The 19,368-nt window shown below is 36.7% G+C and overlaps 1 protein-coding gene across 3 annotated transcripts in view; it reads left to right on the top strand.

Moving 5' to 3' along the window:
- LOC114141800 (RNA-binding motif, single-stranded-interacting protein 3) overlaps window positions 1-19,368 on the top strand; it is a 132,913-nt gene that overhangs the window by 78,882 nt on the left and 34,663 nt on the right. For all 3 annotated transcript variants that reach the window (XM_028012628.1, XM_028012626.1, XM_028012627.1), the window contains exons 5-6: window positions 16,184-16,341; window positions 17,676-17,755. In XM_028012628.1, the coding sequence (XP_027868429.1) occupies window positions 16,184-16,341; window positions 17,676-17,755 (238 nt within the window). The remainder of the gene's footprint in view (window positions 1-16,183; window positions 16,342-17,675; window positions 17,756-19,368) is intronic.

Raw genomic sequence — 19,368 nt, 5'->3', positions numbered from 1 at the left:
TTTAGTATTCAAGGACTCAAAAAGGTTTCCTCTTCCTAATAGCGAATAGTCTTTGTACAACAGACTGTCAAATGGCCCCACTGTGGCCTTGTGCTGACATCTAAAGATCATAAAGGAACCTGGTCTCTCTCATCTGATTACCACAACAATACACACCCACAAGGACATTTTCAAAGAGCTTGTATTTAAGCAAAGAACTTTAAAAAACACTTCACATTGCACAACAAGCCGCTGGAGCTGTAGAAATGAGTTGGATGCTAAACCAGAGGTCACAGTTTGAACTTGCACACTTGAGCTTGAAAGGACTGTTTGATTAGCTCTCTGTTCAAAGAGTTTAAAAAGTTTAAAGACTGCTTTCTATGCCAAACACCCGACAGTGAAAATGCGTACATCAGCGAATATGTATCAAAGTTCCATCACGATATAGTGCACAGCCAAAAAAAAGTCCATCCATCCATGGAAACTCTTTCCGAATTATTTTGGCAGGTCCCAACATAGAAGGGACTTATGGAGCCACCCTATATCTCTTAGACTGAGCCCAGCAACTTGAACTTATCGCCACCATTATCAACATTGTACAAGCCTTAATTCTGTCTATTCATACACTGCTTTATCCTACTATCACCACTGAACAAGACACCGAGAAACTTGACCTTCTCTGCTTGGTGTAGTGATTTAACTTTAAAAATGTTGTGAAATAAATTTTAATATGGTTGTTTATTCATTTATTTTTGTTGTCATGATAGCGAGGTGATAGCTTTTTGAGCCAACCTAATAAAGACAGAATGATGTATTGATTGTCCGGAGAAAAAGACAACCTATTAACCACTGCAGTTCTACCCTTTTTATTATTATTATTATTATTATTATTATTATTATTTCATGACACTGAGGATACAGACTGGGATGCTTGATTTTGTCTAATATGGCTATAATATTTTTCATCCTACCTTTGTTACACATTTACATTCCTATGTGAAAATACTGTATTGGGGGAAACTAATGCCAGTACTGGATAGTAAAGACTTCCATTTTAATTCATAGACTAAATACTCACCCAACGTTTTAGTAGACAATGGCCTAAATTTCGAGAGCAAGAACCTACTCCAACCCATTTGGCTGAGATTCATCATAACTCAGGAGACAGGAATATGTTGTGGCACAGAGCTGAGGAAGGACATGGGAACATTTCTGTAACATAAAAGTGCCAACGATCCCAACAACGTTCATCATTCTGAAATGAAAAACTGTAAAATGCCAATGTACTTCCTAGATCTGGTTGCCCTGCCCAAAGTGAGCAATTGGGAATGAAACACCTTGATCTTGAAACCATTAAATCAAATGTCACTTAAAATATGACCCAGAATTCCTGAAAACTGTTCTAATGAATGTTAAAGCCTAAAACATGAAAAACAAAAGATACATATTTTTTATTGGGCTTTCAAAACACAAAAGAAAAGAAACAAGTGGACCTTCTCCTGGATATTTATGTGTGATATTTATGTACTGCATCCAGAAATCCTATGTTAGAATAACGGATCATATAAGAGTCACAATTTAAAGAGAGATAACACCAAGGTGATGGTGAAGAAAAAGGAAAAATGATGAAGAAAAAGGAGACAAGAAGGCAGGTGTGACTGACAAAGCAATGCCAAAGTTAAGAAGCAAAAATTTAAATAAATAGATAAAGAATACCAACGGGAAAGGAAAAAGTTGTGTCAATAGTCATTGATACATTTTAATCTGTGTACCTCAAAAGTAGTTTCTGGAGTTTCCAGGAACAAAGATTTTTTCCAGCGCAGTCCACTGCAAGCTAACATGCTGCATGAAATTACAGGTTGAAAACATCAAATGAACTCAGACAAGTGAGATGTTTTATTCTTTTGTTTTTACAACTTTTTGATATTTATATTTACCAATGAAAACAATGTTTTAATCTTTAGAAGAGAGTTAGTGGAAAAACTTTTTTAATGACCATTTGTGATGTATTTTTTATGCCACAAGAATCTGGAATTCTAACATGTTTGATATAAACTGCTAGTGATCTAAAAATCCATGGAAAACGTAGGATGTCTTTCCCTTTTGTCACTTTTGTCCTAATTGTTTTCTGTCTTTAAACTTTTCCCTCATACTTGTTTTTCCCTGGCTGTTCTCCCCTCTTTCAGTCTTTATCTCTCTTTGTCAGTCTCACTAACCCAACCCATTCCCCTGAGGTTAATCTCTTTGGTTTCAAATGGAGATAACCATGGCAACAGGCCACAGTTTTCAAGCTTTGGCTCCATCAAGCAGCAGCATTGATCAGAATGAAATAGTGTCAGGCAAATGCAAAAAACACACAACAGCCAGATCCATATCCACATTTGTGCATTTGTGACTTTTTGTGTTGGAGAGAGAAACATCTCTCTACTTGATCATTTCAGTGAATTAATTACCAAGATTTTTTTAATACAAAGGATCCTGCCAGAACCTTTGTATTTGTGTGTTTCCAGTACACCCATAAATCTGATCCATAAGCGACAAGCGAAACAACAGTGAGGGATGACAAATACGCTTTTCTTGGCCCACTGGGTGCTAATTTTTGCTTCAAAAAACCAATTAATTGGATGCTGGAAAACCCTTGTGTACAAGTTGTGCAAAAAGCAGTTGGGCTATCAGGCCTGAAATACCACATCGATGCAAAACGTATTTCATCAATCTCAAAATGTTAATGTGAGCATCCACATTTCTAAAACGTACTTTTTTAAAGAAGTTACATTAATGATAAGGGGTTCCTGAAACACCTGAAAACTGAATAAGTATAAAAGCACTTTGCACCAATCTGATGGTTGAATAAAGTAAACAACAGATTAAAAGCAATGTCCATATTGTTGAGCTCATATGTGAGCACTTTCCTATTTTCCGTGCAGAAGCAGAAGAGCTAGTATGTTGTGGTATTTCTGTTTACGGTCCAGTGGTATTTACACTTTAGAGTAGTACAGGTTCAAATCAGATTGTTGCCTTAAGAACATTTGTCGCCAAGCAAAAACCCATAGTGAGCATTGCTTCATAGGAAATAATAGTGGAGTATTTTGGACATGAAAATTATATCACTAATTTGCATTGCCTTAAAAACTTGAATTTTGCAGTCCCAACACCTTAAATAGACTTCTCTATTGAGAATTGAGAATTTTGTTATTACTATGTGCTTTCAAAATTGTGGTTTTCTTTCATGTGTACCCTGGCTTTTATTTCCCCAAAGATTTATTAGTGGACAAACCATTGGTAAAGAAAAGAAATAGTACAATAAACTCTTTCTTAATGTTTTCTCAATAAGCACTTTTATTAATTTTCTCTTTTCCATCAAAGGAGACTTTACCTCTGTGATAATCCAGCGATGGAGCAAGCCTCTTGGTTTATTGCATTTGTATAATGAAATCTTCTGACACAGACAGCCAGTCAAGAAGCAATTTATTGAAAGGGGAGGAGATGGAAGGGATTAAAAAGGCAGTCTGTAAATCAGTTTAGGAGCTGAATTTAACTCACTTTCAATCTGTTCAATTCTTCTGAGCTGGAGTTGCGAGGGGAACATTGTGGAAAATATCAGTCTTACCTTAGAAGTACATTCGGAGTGTGACCTTGACAAACTGTCACAATTATCAGCATCAGCAGCAGTCGCATCATGTTTAGCTGTTTTTATAGCACTCATTTTTCTAAAGTTGTAGATGTGTGCTTAAAAATGAGTACATTGTAATTTCCACCTATCCGCTGCTTCCTCTTTCATAACTGCACCCTTCATCATCTTCAGTAAGTACAATATGTCTCATAAAGGGAGTGTTGAATTTTTATGCATGTTTATATGCTTGTCTCTGTATAGCTGCCATTATTAATAAGTCTTTCTGAACTGCTATGTAACAGTTTTTACTGTAACGATGCACACAACCACACAAATGCAGTTCTCTCTTCGGAACAGGTTAATGGGGGTGTGTACCTGTGCCACCATAAGCAGATACTGCTCTCCTTCTTGCTCCATAAATCATTTAGAACGAGGCTAGCCCTGAAGCAGTCTGTCTACTCAGGCAGACACTGTGACATCAGACTGAGGAGGCCTTGAATGACACCGAGACACATTTATCAAACACACGACAGATTTGTTTCAAAATCTCTTCCTTTGAACATTAAATTTCATAATTTTCTTACTTTTCTTCTTCCTCCACCACATTTGTGCGTAGTGAACACTAGTGTTAACTCCTCATACAGACAGACTTTATTGCTGTTTGCTTTATATTCTATTTAGCATTTCACTGAAAAGTTTAATTGTTTTGACTTTTTAAAGTCCTTACAAATATACAAATAAACATTTTATTTTCTGCTACTACCTGTTTTTCACCCAAAAAATAGCATGGGAAAAGCCAGTATGAGGTTGTTATTCTGTTTTTTTGTTTTGTTTTGTTTTGACTAATTGACTGCTCTGCTGCACTTATGCCACCTCATTCTACGTTAACTGTGTTAACTCAGCACATGGAACCACAAAAAAGCAGCGCATGCTGACTCAAAACAAATAAAAATACACATGTATTTTTAATGGCAGGTGTATTATAAAATTGCTTTCTGTGTGTATCTGGTTTCAGCTGACCTATATACAGTGAAAACATAAATACATACGTTGTGAGAACGCATAAGCTTTTTCTCCTCGCTTTGTGTAATTCAATTTTTTGTAATTTGCCATTAAGGATTACAAAAGTCATTTCTATTCACTAATTGCCATAATAAAAAGCAGATTTTTTTTAGACCCTGAGTCTCGATGAATTTTCCAGTATTAATAAAAGTGGGATAATTCATCTTTTAAAATTTATTGCTTGTGACTGGTAAAAACACTTTGGGTATTAATTTTTTTTTAAGCATGATTAATCACATAGATTTCTATCCTTTTTGGATGTGATCTGTGCTGCAGCTTGAATCTAATTTCTTTTTCTGTTTTAGTTGCTTTTCAATGGTGTTTTCTCCCATTTCTTAAAAAAGTACAACTGAAAACAGCTCCACTCTCTATCCTCTCCTCTCCAACTCTCCTACTCGCCGATATGATTTCACTGCTGTGGACAAAACAAGGTAGGAGAGCAACATTTTACATGCGAATATTCACGACTGTAGCAACCCTAAACCTCTGTATGAACAATGATAAACACATAAAGCATCAAAAGACATTAGAAAGGATCCCATGTTTTACCTATTACATCCTATTTTAATCAATTGACAGCGCTAATAAAAAAAAATATTTTGAACTCAGTTATTAATTCAGTTCATTTTTTAACTTTTATTTAATCGTGATTAATTCACAGCAACCCTGTGATTAATCAGATTAGAAAATGTACATATATATATAATCATAACACTTTTTAATAACACCTTTTAAAACACCCGAGGACACTGTACAAAGAAGATAAAATCAATATAATTAATGACTTACATGCGTCAAACACTGCAGAGAATATGCAGATTTGAAAAGACGAGTTTTGAGGCCATTTTTAGAATGAGTAAAGGAATCAATGCTGAGGATAGGTGGCAGCTAATTCCAGAGCTGGAGGAGGTAGAGTAAGAGAAGACTGAGGTCTCCATGGTGCTAAGATGGACAGAGGGGACAGAGGTCAATGGAGGTGAAAGACCTGAGGGACCAGGAAGGCATGTAACAGGTAAGATGGGGCACAGTGGTGGATGGCCTTGACAGTAAGGAGGAATAGCAACAGTGTAATTGTTACTGAATGGGAGAAAAATAATGTGAAAGATGGAAGGACGGGGTTTGGTTGGTGATGCAGGCGGCAAAGTTCTGGCTATTTGAAGTTCACTGAGAGATATACAATATAGAGACATCTAAAATAAATTTATATTGTTTAAAAGTGCAATATTTAATCTCATCTCAGAAAGTGAAACTCATATATTTTGACCTTTTGCTTCTTGTTATTTTGATTAACCTGGCTCACAGAAAAAGAAACCCCAAAATTCAGTGTCTCAGAAAATTTGAATACTGTGAAAAAGGTCATTATTAAAAACTCATGGTGTCAAACCCTCATCAGCTAATTAACATAAATCGCCTGCAAAGATTTCCTGAGCCTTTAAACAGTCTCTCACTCCAGGTCAGTAGGCTACACTACACCATGATGAAGACTGTTGACATGACAGATGTCCATAAGATAGTCATTGACACCCTTCACGGGGAAGGTAAACTGGTTGTTCACAGAGTTCTGTATCCAGGTATATTAACAGAAAATTGAGTGGAAGGAAGACGTTTGTAAGAAAAGACACACTAGTGAAATCCATTCCAGAATTTTGAGACACTCAATTTTGGGGTTTCTTTACTTGTAAGCCATAATCATTAAAATTCCAAAAACAAAAGAAAAAAGCTTTAAATAAAAGCTCGATTTTTGGAATCAATCTTAATAGACTTATCTTTTGATTTTATGAGATGACCTGCAAGAAATATTGCACTTTTACACAAAATTCTAATCATGAAATTTAAGGAATATGCAATGCATAACAAAAAATTTTAGAACATGCTGTACCATAAGGGCAAAAATTCAACATAAATGCTGCATTTATTTTAATATATTTATACACACTTGAAGATACTTGAACATATGCTGCATGGGAACTCTAAGCCGGTCTTAGAACTGCTGTGCTGTAAGATATGTAGCAGTCATGATCCGCATTAGAATAAGCCTGTGTGTCTGTGTGTGTCTCTGTCTCAAAGATCATCTGTCTGCATTCCAGGTAATTAGACTGGCCAGCAGCTGAGTCCCATTAGCCTTGATTACAGCATTCAGTACTAAGGGATGGGGAGCTAGAGAGGGAGAGTGAGTGTGTGTACAGGCTGCACTTTTAAGACTTTGTCTGTTAAGAGGGGTTGTTTGTGTGTGTGTGGAATGTTGATGCATAGTTCTGTTGCCAGCACCTTGGCACGTGCTTTCTGAGTCGTTTCTGAATAGTTAGCAAATGTTCAAAGTGAGAGACAAAGAGGCTGTTGTTTCAAGTAATGCTATGCAGAGGGAGGTACAGAAATATTGCATCAGATTTTTCATTAGTTAGTGAAATGAGATTATTTTGGGGAGCAAACATTTGTGTGATTTGGTTAAAAGGGTAGTTCACAAATGATAAGCTTTAGAGGAAGGGAATGTCTTTCCTGGTTTCTCAGAAAACTTGAGGATATTTCATTGGATTCTTGACAAGAACGTTTGGGGTTTTGGCTCCGTTTCTGCATTACTATAAGATTACTAGATACCTATTTAGGAACTGATATCCATTGTGCATCCTGCTATTGTAAGAACCTTCGTAAATATTAGTTTTCTAGAGCTATGCAGAAAAATTGGCAAATGACCAGAAATGGACAGCATTCTGTTTTGCAACCTGTAATTGGCAAATTAAACATCTGGACCAGTGTTAAAGACTCCTAAGATTAAAAGTAGCTCCATATGACCACATTTTTAGCGAGCCTGAGAGTTGCCTAAGAGTGTCCTAAGCAGGGAAAATGGGGGAAAGACCAATAGGAGAGATTCTTCGTAAAACTTATAGTGCTGTGCCAAAAGCAAGCAATGTGTTTGAATTTTGTGTTCTTTGCTTCCCCGTTTTATGTTGGTTGTTTCGCCTGATCAAACAACTTTATACAAGCAGGTAATCACAGTGAATTGCTGACAGCTGAGCGTCTACGTTAATATCAAATAGATGACGTGGTCAAAGGACCAGCATGACGAGAAGCCGAGACAAATCAAAACAATGATGAGGATGTAAATACGGCACAATCAAACATGTTGATGCCATGTAGCAATTACTGTAATTTTGTCATCATCATTAAACATGCTTTTTTAAAATCCAGTTTAGATTGTGTGATTAGTTAATTTCTATCAATTGCCATCTGTAGGGATATTTGTTTTTTTCAATGCCTTTCGTTTTACGTATCAACCAGTATGAGCCCCTGGAAAACAGCATCTCCTCGCTCAGAGTTGCTCTCAGCAGCTGACTGAAATAGTCTAAAGCTGGGACTCTGTGGCAGCAATATTTAGGCTAAGATTGAAGCTCTGTAACAGGACTCAGAATCCTGGTCTTTTTTTTCCTCTAAGTGAACAGACTCTAAATAAGCAGGTGATACTGACAGCAACACTCTTTAGTGTGGATGTTGTCAGTGAGGGGAGAGAAAACAACTGATGTTTTCATTATCAGTGACATGTTTCACAGTAAAGCTTGAAGACTTAAAGTTACACGAAACTTCTAGGAAGGAATCTGTAGTGGAAACTAGCTATTTCGTCTGTGCATAATTAAATAAAAATTGACAGGTTTTTTTTTGTTTTATTTGTTCATCACCAGCATGTTTTGCCAATGATTAAAAAGAGGTAAGAAATGTATTGCACAGTGAAAACTGAAACCTTAGTGTCACCTTTGATCATCTCCACTTATCTCATTGATCCGCCCAAAGAACTCATTCTACCATTCTGAACTTTTTCTTTTGTTTAAAATGTTATATATAGAGGTTAGCGCAACCACATTCCCACAAGAAAACTACACCATTTTTGCTTGGTTTGCTTGTGTGGTGACTTTGAACACTAAACAAGTGCAATAACAACAGAACATATCATTATAATCAGGCCTTGTTGTTGTTTAATCTATGCATCAGTCAACACTGACACAACACAGCAGTCATTTTTTTTATTTCGAATCACAACCAAAGAAGATTGGATTGCATAACTTTCTTGGCCTGCTGATTTGTATTCAGCGAAGGGAATGTTTATTTAATTCACCCGTGCAGGGCTGCTTTGTCTGCATGTCATCCTCCACACTCTGTTCATTTTTCTCTGGGCGTGTATCTCTCTCTTTCCTCTGTATCTGCATCCGACCCCCTTGGATGGTTTCAGCATCTCAGGATGTGGTGATTGATTCCTTCTCTGGACACCTGGAAGACAAACAGCCAGCAGACTGCTTTGCAGCAAGAACTGTTATTTGCCTGGACTTTGTGATGAATTACTGGCCTTTTAATACATACCAAAGACAACATGAGGGGAAGACGAGAAGGGAAGAAGCCATGTTGAAACTGTTGAGCTGAAAGAAATAGATGATAGTGTTAAAAAAATGCGTACATTGTTGCTACATACCGTAAGAACTCTGTGTGTAGTCAGTCACCTGTTCTCTGGACATTATATGTTACTATAAAAGACTCTTGCAAAATTTGAGCATAAACCATCTACTGAGGTTGAAAAATTGAATTCACCTGTTGAACATTACCTCCAGCAGCAACACTTTTTGGAATCATCTATTTAGTAATTCACAACTGGTGAGTGTGATTGAAAAAGTATTTATACTGTAGTATATATTTTGCCGCTAAAAAAATCACAATTTCTCAGCAGCTTTGTGAGAGTGTTGGAGATCAGTCAAGATGTATTTTGGTCTTTTACTTCACTTTTATTTTTTAAATGCAGTAAAATGTTCCAGCAATACCTTTCTACACCTTGGATACTGAAATCTGTGATCTCAAGCTAGGTATCGTAGTTTTTTTGGGCTTATTGAAAAATGTTTAATGTCGGTCAAATCAACATTGATAGAAATATGCATTAAGTGTATTCTGCACAGTAGTAAACCATGGTTTAGTGACCACAGCCCTCTGTCACTCTCTTTATGTAATCCCAAAATTTCAAAAGTAAAAGAAATTTGCCGGCTTTAACAGGTTAACATGATGAAAAAAGTTTTGTTTTTTTCTTTTTTTTAAGCTTTAGGGGAAATGTCTTTACATTAATCAAACCATTGTATCCAAGAATTGTTTGGTCTAACATCTAAATACATGTGAAAAAGGCTTGATTCTAAACCAACGATTCAGAAAGCACACAAACAAACCAGCAGCCTTTCACGTTAGAAGACAAATGTGCAGCGGTTGAAACAAGAGTCTATTAAATCCAAACCATGTTGTTATAAAAACCACTCAGTTTAGGCTACTCAGGAATAAAATAAGCATTGCACATCAAATTACCAGGAACTTGGTTGGTTGTGAAAGCATGCTGATTACTGTCCAAAACAAACAATGCAATTAGTTCTGACATAATGGTTAAAGGAAAAGAACAAAACAAACACAACCACCAAATAAATCACCATTTGATCACAAATCAAACTGATGATCATGACATGGAGTCATGAAGTCAATAGTTTTGTTTCTTATGGGATCACTATCTGATCTCTTATACGATCCTCCTCAGTGTAGGAGTCTTACCTCCACATGTTAATTTCTGAGTGGACTTTGCTGACTCTACAACGGGAAGTATATACATCCTCAGCTGTGATTGGACGTCCCTAATCCAATAGAAGGTTTTTTAAAATGTTTGATGATAAATAACCGGCACATGGAAGGACATAGAGGGTTTATTTTACTGTCATTTGTGGAAGATATATCATAGAATCGGCTTTGTGTTGTCCATCTACTTCAGTTAGAGGGCTATGGCTGTACACCATTGACTGTACATATGTAATCTGTGGGTTTCTGGTTCAAATCCCCGCTCTGTCTGTCTCAGTTGTTGTGTCCTTAGACACTTCAACTGTGGCTTCAACGTAGTAGCTTGCCACCATTACATTGTGAATGGGTGATTGACTGAATGTAGTATGAACCATTTGAGGGTCCTCTGGGCTTCATAAAGCCCTAATCAAGTACAGGCCCTTTACCATTTTTACCAATGAGACCTAAAACAATGTACACATCTGAAATCATTCAAACCCTGAAGTTGAGAAAAGTTTGGAAATATCGTATCGTTCCATAATCACTTTTCTTTTTTTCCGAAACTTATCCAGATATTGAAGATAGTTAAAGAAAAGTCCAGAGTTTTCATGAGTCAGTAAAAATTTTGTATGATAAAAAACAACAATATAAAATTTTTCTCAAACAAAGCTCAGTGAAGAAGTTTTACTTTTAAGTGACAGAAATTGAGAGGCTGCAAGATGCCATAGGGATATGCTGTTCATCAGGATAATACCTGCTCTGTTATCCACTTTGATTTTTAACTGATTAAGCTGCTAATGTATTGTGTTCATAATGATTTGTAATAGAGCAGGATTAGGTAAAAAAAATTAAAAAATTAATCAAAATGAGCTATTTGCTAAAAAAGATTTTTTAAAAATTAATACAAATCTCTTTGCCCTTCCATCAGACATAGCCAAAATAACCAAACATTGAATTTTGAGTGTACTGTTGGATGTTGTCAACCCCCCTTCTGTACCTGCATAGAAGAGGCATCCTGTCTGTCTGTTGGGATAGTCATCTGGTTTCAGTCTCCAATTATAACCTCTAGATGAAGATGGAAAAGAAAATTCAAGAGTCAGTAAAAATTTTGTTTGGTCAAAACAACATACACTGTCATCCAGTGACAGTGTATGTTTTTTTTAATCATACAGTGGTAAAACATACACTGTCACTAGATGACAGTGTATGTTTGTAGGTGATGAAGTGACATCCCTTCTAGATGTCACTTTTTCCAACATGGTAGCTTCACTGTAAAAATAATTTCTGTCTGTTCCATTGTTGTTTTTCTCTTGAAAATATTGTACAAGTCACGTCCACTGACTTTAAATGAAATGGATTTGGCTCCGTGCCTATTTCACAATTCATCATTGCCATGGTGACACAAACATGGGGATCTGTACTTACAAAAAATGGGTGAATGGGCAAGATGATTGGTGTTGATTTCACCAACATGGTAGTCATCATGAAGATAAGGGATAAAGTGTATATCTCTACAGTTAATGACACCCCTGGGATTTGGGGGTTTAGCCTTCATAAAGTATTTATGATATGTTCATTAAGTATTGATTAAGCCGTTAGGAAGCGTTTAGACACCCAGACAATCCTTGTGAAAGATTAGAACTTGGCTTGAGGATGAGGAACCCATAAGAATGAGAAATGCAGATAGAGAAGAAGGCTGCTGAGAGAGAGAAAGAGAGAGAAATGTAAATGAAGGAAAATAAAGATGAGTGTGGTGTGCAGACGTGCAGGAAGGAAAAGAATGAGGGGCCACATAGATTAGGAAGAGAATGAGAAGTGTGAGGAGGGAAAAGTTCGCCTCTTTAAATATTAACTAAGCATTCAGATAGTGTTTTAGTCAGCAAGGCTACCATTAAGGGAGATTAGGTTTTAATCTTAGCGAGGGAGTAGGTTTGAATAGCAAGTAAGATGAAAAAGGAAATTAATATGAGTGAATTCAAGTTTAGAGGAATACAGGGTAGAGAGAAGAGGTGGACAGAAGGAGGCCAAAGTCAAGACGTAGCAACAAGGAAATGTGGAAGAATATGAATTTTTCAAAGTAGGAATAAGAAGCAAACTCATACTATAATGAATGGGAAGTGTTTTCCATAATCACTGACTCCTTCTCTCTGAAAGTGCTCTGGCATTTTCTTTCTAAGCATCTCCGTTCACTTTGCTGTACCTGCTCATTCCTGGCAGTGCTGTGAGAGGGCTGAGATTTCCAATTTGAAGGGTTTCTATTTGAGACACAGAAAAGCTAAGAAATGGGATTTTCAAGTACTGTCTCGCCTCGCATCCATGCATGCGAGCTTTGTTTGGCGTGCTAACAATGCTGGCATTTTCGGTCTGTGTTTAATCGCTGCTTTGCCCTCGGTTTACCCTCTGTATCATCAGCAGGTGTTGCCGAGTGGCGGGGTAACTAGGAGGTAGCGGGATAAGAGGTGCAGACCTTCTACAGTGATGCAGAATTTAGGTTTAATGGGGCTGAAAACACTAGCTGACTGGTTGGCTGGCAGGCCAAACACAGTAAAAAGAGAGGCACAGTTGGTGTGAAGCTGTTTCCAGAACATGACAGATGTTGCAAAGAGAGAGACAGAGTGACAAAGAAACAGAGCCAGAAAGGGGACAGCGTAAGAGAGAGAGAGTGACTCATCTGCAACACCTGCCGAGCGAGAGATCACCGTGAGATAACTTTGTGCAAACAACAACTATAACCAAAGTCAAGAAGAGTTCTTTTAAAAGTGGATGTGTCTTTCAGGTTTCTGTCACCCATTTTCACACTAAATGTGAAATAAACAGCAATGAGTTTAAAGCCTATTTGAAACTTTCAGAGATTTCATAAAACATTTGCAATTTTATGCTGTTTGATTTGCCTCGGGAAGTCTGGATGTGCTTCTGGGATTAAAATATCAAAAACTAAGTTAAGCAGATTTTAGTTCCAAGTTGTAAGTTGCATTCTGTAAGTCTGTAAAGTTTGACCTGTCAATTTCAATTCAAGCCTAGTGTAATTGTTTCTTCTTTCTTTCTGAACTGGTTGTGGTCATCCAACAACCTAATCAGAATTCCTATATTAGGGGAAACTTTGTCTATATTTTTGTTGAAATATGAAATGTTTTGAGATCCAGTCATCCACACTAATTGAGCAAAGTAACAATTTAAAAGAACTGTTTTGCAATTTATTGTAGCTTGCATTTTCATTTTTTCTGTGATTTTCTTTGACAATTCTTGTCCTTGTAATTTTGTTCCTGTATAGTACACCAAAACAAGGGCAATAACAACAGTTGCATCTACGTTTCGTACCAACCACGCTTTGATTCATAACCTGCAGGGAGATGTTTTGTACCTACATTGACAAAATATGGAAAGTTATTTTCTATTATATACTTATTGTCTCGGAAATGTGAGTGTGTGACTCCAGGTATTGTCTACCAGCAGAAAGTCAATTTGAGTTATTTTGGACTAATAAGGATTCATCACCCATCATATATTAAAAGACCAAAATTTCCCCCAAAATGGGTCAGAACCATAATCAGTGGTGTTGTACAATTTTTCTTAGCAAACATGATTAAGTAAAATTGCATATTCATATTCTGAACCAGCTCAACTTTGTTCACTCATCAGTCACTCCATTAGTAAATATCTCCCTTTAAAACAACTAATTATAACTCTGTAACTCTTCTTATCACAATTCATGCTGCACATTCCCAGCTTGTTTCTGCTGTTATTTCCTATGTATTTGTCTTGTAATGAACTATGTTTTTCATTGCATCTTGCAACACCTTCCAGTACATCTGCATTTGTACTGCAGATGTACCACAATGGTAATGCCACGCAGTTGTCTTAAAAAAGCATAATAAGGACTATTTATATTTGGTACTATTTAATGTATTTGTTTATGCACTTCTGTGCAGGAATAAAATCTACTGAGGTTGGTACCAATTTGTGTATAAAACCAGCAGTTTAGTCTGGTTATTTGTTTCTGTGGCTGACCTGGATTTATCCAATCAGATTTGTTCTGCTTGTTTTTGGTTTCTTTTCCTAAGTTCCCCTAGAGGAGCGCTGTCATAGAAGACATTTTAGGAGGTTTCCCCCCCCCCCACAAATTTCTTTTGCTGTGAAGCTCTTAGAAAAAGTTTTTGTTCTTGTTCAAGAATGAGCAAATTGATCCCACACAATGTTGCCTGGTGTCCTCCTGGTTGACATTTCACCTTGTGACTCTGTCCCAGAAACATTTTAATAAGGACTCAGTTGGAAAAGTGTTGAAACCTGATTCACTTTAATCATGCAAGATGATCCAAGAATGATTTCAGTGACGTAACTCTTTCATGAACATGATGATTCGGAGACCAGTGACAGATTCCACAGCTGTTACACTCAACTCCTTTGATGTTTCTTCTTTCATGTGTCCCCCTGCTTGTCTTAATGTGACACATAAGCATGTACGCAAACGCAACAGATAACATTCAAAGCCTGTTGCCCCATATGTGAAGACAACCTCCCCAGTCATTAGGTTGGAAACTGACAAATGAAAATCCTTGTCTGCCATGCACCTTGCACGTAGATTTTCAGAATCCAAAAGAAAAGGTGAGGTATTTCAGAACTTTCCATTGGAGCTGTTCTGCCTGAGGTGACTCAATGCTTACACAAATGGCTTTGGTCGCAGTCTTCTCGGCTTTGAGCTCACTCTCTTCAAACATCTATCAATCCTCCATGGATGAAAGCAATATTTAGGTGCTAAGAGAGCAAAAAAGGTATTTTTTAAGTCACAGAAACAGAAGATGTTCGCATAGCAGGACACATATGTCACACTCACATAGCTTGTTTTCCTAATGACTTCAGTTAAATTAAATTATTTTACTTTGTGCCTGATATACTGCATTTTTATAACAACTGAAGGTAACATAGCTGCTTGATTGTGCTATTTTATAGCATTATGTGCCTGGAAAATACATAACACTGCCCCTTTAATTATATATTCCTATATATCTATTATAATTGTCAATATGTTTGGCATTGCAAGGTATTATTGTATAACAAATGATTTTATATACAGTTATAATTTTCACCAATAATGAGGATCTGTCTCTCAGTTTCTGTGTGTCTTTCTTGCCTTTAGGAAATTGTGAAGTGGATTGAAAGTGTGTCTTTGTAATTTCTGGAACATGAATTTACTGTTTCCTTTCTCTGCAGCAGGTTACATATCAAACCATCGTTGCCATACAACCTTTCCATGTAACCATCCCCCTTTAATTGAGAAACACCAAACAGAAAGATTTTGGTCTTGTGCAGAGCGTCATTTGCATTGAGATCTGTCAGAAAGAAAAGCCAAACAATATCAGTATACACATCTTAACTCATTGAGTGACACAATAAAGGGAGGCCCCCCATTTACCGCATAAAGATTTATTTAAACTTTGATAGCATTTCTTCATCCATAGGGGTTTTCCTTCTTGCTTCAGGGGTTTTGGAGTGTGGGGTTAGTGTAATGCATTTTCAAAACAGTTTCCACTCCTCTTAGGAGTATGCCTCTTGGGTTTAATTCACTGCTATTTTTCTGTGAAATATTCAGTCATAAATATGGAAATAAACAATGCGTCTGTCAGTAAATCAAACAGCAATCAAATAAGTTTTTATTTAAATTTTTATTGCCTTATATTTTTGAAAGGAAGAAATACACAAAGTGCCATGATATTGTAACAATTCTTTATTTCTCTGCAGTCAGTTAATAGTGTTTACACAATAAATGTAAAATTTATTTTCTAATGAAACTGTCAGGGTCCTTCCATTGTTCTGAAATATATATTTTTTAAATAGTAATTCACCTGCAGTTTTTGTTTCTAAGTTTTCCTAAAGGTGACCGTGTCAAATATGTATATATTTTTTGTTTAATTCTTTGCATTAAGATTGATGTTAAACACTCCATTCTTGTCTTTCACTGTCTCTCCACAGCAACAGGAGCAGGACCCCACAAACCTCTACATTTCCAACCTGCCGGTGTCAATGGATGAGCAGGAGCTGGAAAACATGCTGAAGCCCTTTGGTCATGTTATTTCCACGCGGATACTGAGAGATGCCAACGGTTTGAGCAGAGGAGTCGGCTTTGCTAGGTGCATACACAATGAAATGGAAAAACGCCTCACTCTGAGAGTCATATAAAATTGAAATTTCATTTGTTTTTCTAGCACGTTAGAAACAAAGGTTAATTTATTGCTGTCAGTGCCGTCAACTGGGCTTCCACACATCATGTACTGTAACTGTGTCATCACTGAATGTAAACTGCTTGGGCTAATTGAATTATTTGCATATTTCTGGATATGAACTAAATCATTTTTTTCCCCTGTAAAGTGTCTTTAGATTACATTATTTAAGAACTGCCATGCCGAAATGATTAAGTTTATTTTTTTTTTTAGCTGATTTCATTGCAAAAGACCAGGTTTTTGTACAGTAACTAAGGCTTGGCATATTTTTTTGCGTAAATGTCTGTAAATAAGCAAAAATAATATTCCTAGCTTTGGTCAGAGATTGAACCTGTATGCTAAGAAAATGCAACTACTTTAGAAATGTGGTCATTAACTGCATACTGTGTGAAAACGACATAAGACTTGACAACCGCATGGCCTCCGCAAACTAATGTGCTAATTGTGCTTGGAGTTTTGAAAAGGTGGTTACAGGTTGGACATGCGCTTACTAGTAACTGGGGAAACAAATACTAAATGTTACAATAATCACTTTTGCTATAGAAGTTACAATAAGATAAGGAATTTATAACCAAAGGACTAGGAGCTCCACCAATAAAAAAAAGGGAAATTCCACCTCTCCCTACCTCAAACCCTTTTGTCCCCTGTGTGTGCATGTGTGGTCCTCTCAGTTACACCGTAGAGTGTGCCAGTGATTAGAATGCAGTCAAGTATGTATTCTGGGTCACTGACTGTACAAAGAAAACCCAAGACCCACACAGAGACATACATACCCACATCCTAAACTCCCCCCTCCCCACTCACAGTCTGTGCCCTCTGTCACCGTCTTTCTCCTCTGCTCAAACACACACGCATTGACACACTGGCTTTTGCTTGCCAAGCAGGCAATTAGTCATTGAGCTGTGATTGGGTGAGCAGAGCTGAATAGGGGCAGACAAAGAGGACATGACACACAACAGATCAGACTGAATGGAGCTTTTAAACTGGGACAAAGGAGAGGAAACCCCATAGAAAACAGACACACACACGCACTCCCCTCCCATACATTTTTCACAGGCAGAGAAAGACACCTAAGCACTAATCCTTTAACTGGCCAGCGTTTACACACTTACTGAAATGTAGGACGCTTTTGCATGTATTCATAGCCGCATACGACACATTCACTTTTGATGAGCCATAAAATCTTTCGTGCTTCCGCTCACCTAAACAAAATCCGAAATCACCTTTCTTTCTCTCTGTTGCAGGATGGAGTCGACGGAGAAGTGCGATGTGGTGATTCAGAATTTCAACGGCAAATTTCTGAAAACCCCTCCAGGCATGACAGGTAGGTGTAAACTGAGAGAATAAAATACGCTTACACTTGCAGACTACATTGAATTATATTCGGCATTGTGTTTACTCAACACATTTTGGTTCTTATTAGTGGTTACCCTTGCTCTACTCTCCCCTCTCTGTGCAAGCAGGAATGTTTTCTTGTTTTCAAGGTTCTCGATTTTGTTTAAAAAAAAAGTGACATCAATATGCCAATTGCTACACTTGGACTTTCCTTCAAGCCCTCATTTATTGATTTTTATAAAGACCCTTAGTTTTCCAGGCACCCACCGTTTATGGAAGAAGCATGATTTTTTTAATCAGTTTTCAGTTTTAGCAATTGTCTCAGCATAAAACTACACAAGTGTGACTGATCACACATCATTATCTCCGCTCTGTCTTTGCTTCCAACTCTTTAGGCCTTCTTGAGTTAATTTGGTGTGAGGATTTGTGTGATTAGTCCTTGCTCTGTAAAAAAGAAAAAAAAAAAAAAGATATTCTGAGACTAACCCTTGCTTAGGCACATGTGCATACCCAGAGTGACGTCGCTTAAAGCAAACAATCTGTTTGTGATTGTCCCCAAAGTAATTGAATAAAGAAGCTTGTTTCCTTTGAAGCACACAAAACAAGCAACAGCATGCGACAGATATGGAGAAAATGAGGAGACACAACAAAGAAGTGACAAAATTTAAAGAAGTCAATATACAGGACAATAAAACATGGATAAGACTGGATCAAGAAATAAAGGAAAAGAAGAGTGGTTCCCCAGCAGCATCGTTTGTGTTCCGAGCTGATTATCATTGATTAAAAACATCTCAAAGTTGGAAGTTCTGGTTACACTTCATTTAATAAAACACATGTAAGGGAAACAAGAAAAATACACAAATATAAGCATATTGAATAAGCAGTTAAACATATCATAATCTTACTCTTTTAACTATTTTATGTATTGTATTTGCAAAGCATCTCCCCCTTTTTTCTGATGGGTTTATTTGTTCTCTTCTGTCGCTGTCTTTAGGCCATACATTGATCAAAGAGTTGAGAAACTTATGAGAGAAATACCTGAATGGAAATCCTAAAAACACAATGTATCTGTATAAATTCCAAGACTATCCACCGAGAGTAATTCAGCATAGAAAAAAAATGAATAAAGTGATATTAGGCAAGGCATGTCTATTTGCATATCACGTTTCAGCATCAATGCAAATCAGAATGCTCTAGATTAAACCGCTTTTATATTTTAATTGATATGATTCAGATGTAGATTCAGATCTATTTGAAATATTTTCTAATGCAACATGCTATTAGATAAAACAGAAACTGCCGGTTCTTAAATGATCAATATTTCCAAAACAAATTAAATTATTAATTACAGCTTTGCCTGCAGCAGCATTTTTTTTTCTTTATTTTTTTTGTAATGCAGAATTAAATGTATACATGATTGCAACCCCTTAATAAAACACAAATTATATATTATTATAGTAGAGCATGGCCAGTTACTGGTTATTACAAACAGGTAAAACACATGTACACGATTGTGCTTCTTTAAGTTTTCTGTTCTTATTAAAATGTGCAGTAGTTTATACAAAAATATACTGTAACGTTATCAACCCTATTCTGTAGGAA

The sequence above is a fragment of the Xiphophorus couchianus genome, chromosome 3 (assembly GCF_001444195.1).
Source record: "Xiphophorus couchianus chromosome 3, X_couchianus-1.0, whole genome shotgun sequence".
In the NCBI taxonomy this organism is placed as follows: Eukaryota; Metazoa; Chordata; class Actinopteri; order Cyprinodontiformes; family Poeciliidae; genus Xiphophorus; species Xiphophorus couchianus.
The sequence above is the reverse complement of the archived record's forward strand: the minus strand, read 5'-3'. Positions and strand labels throughout refer to the sequence as shown.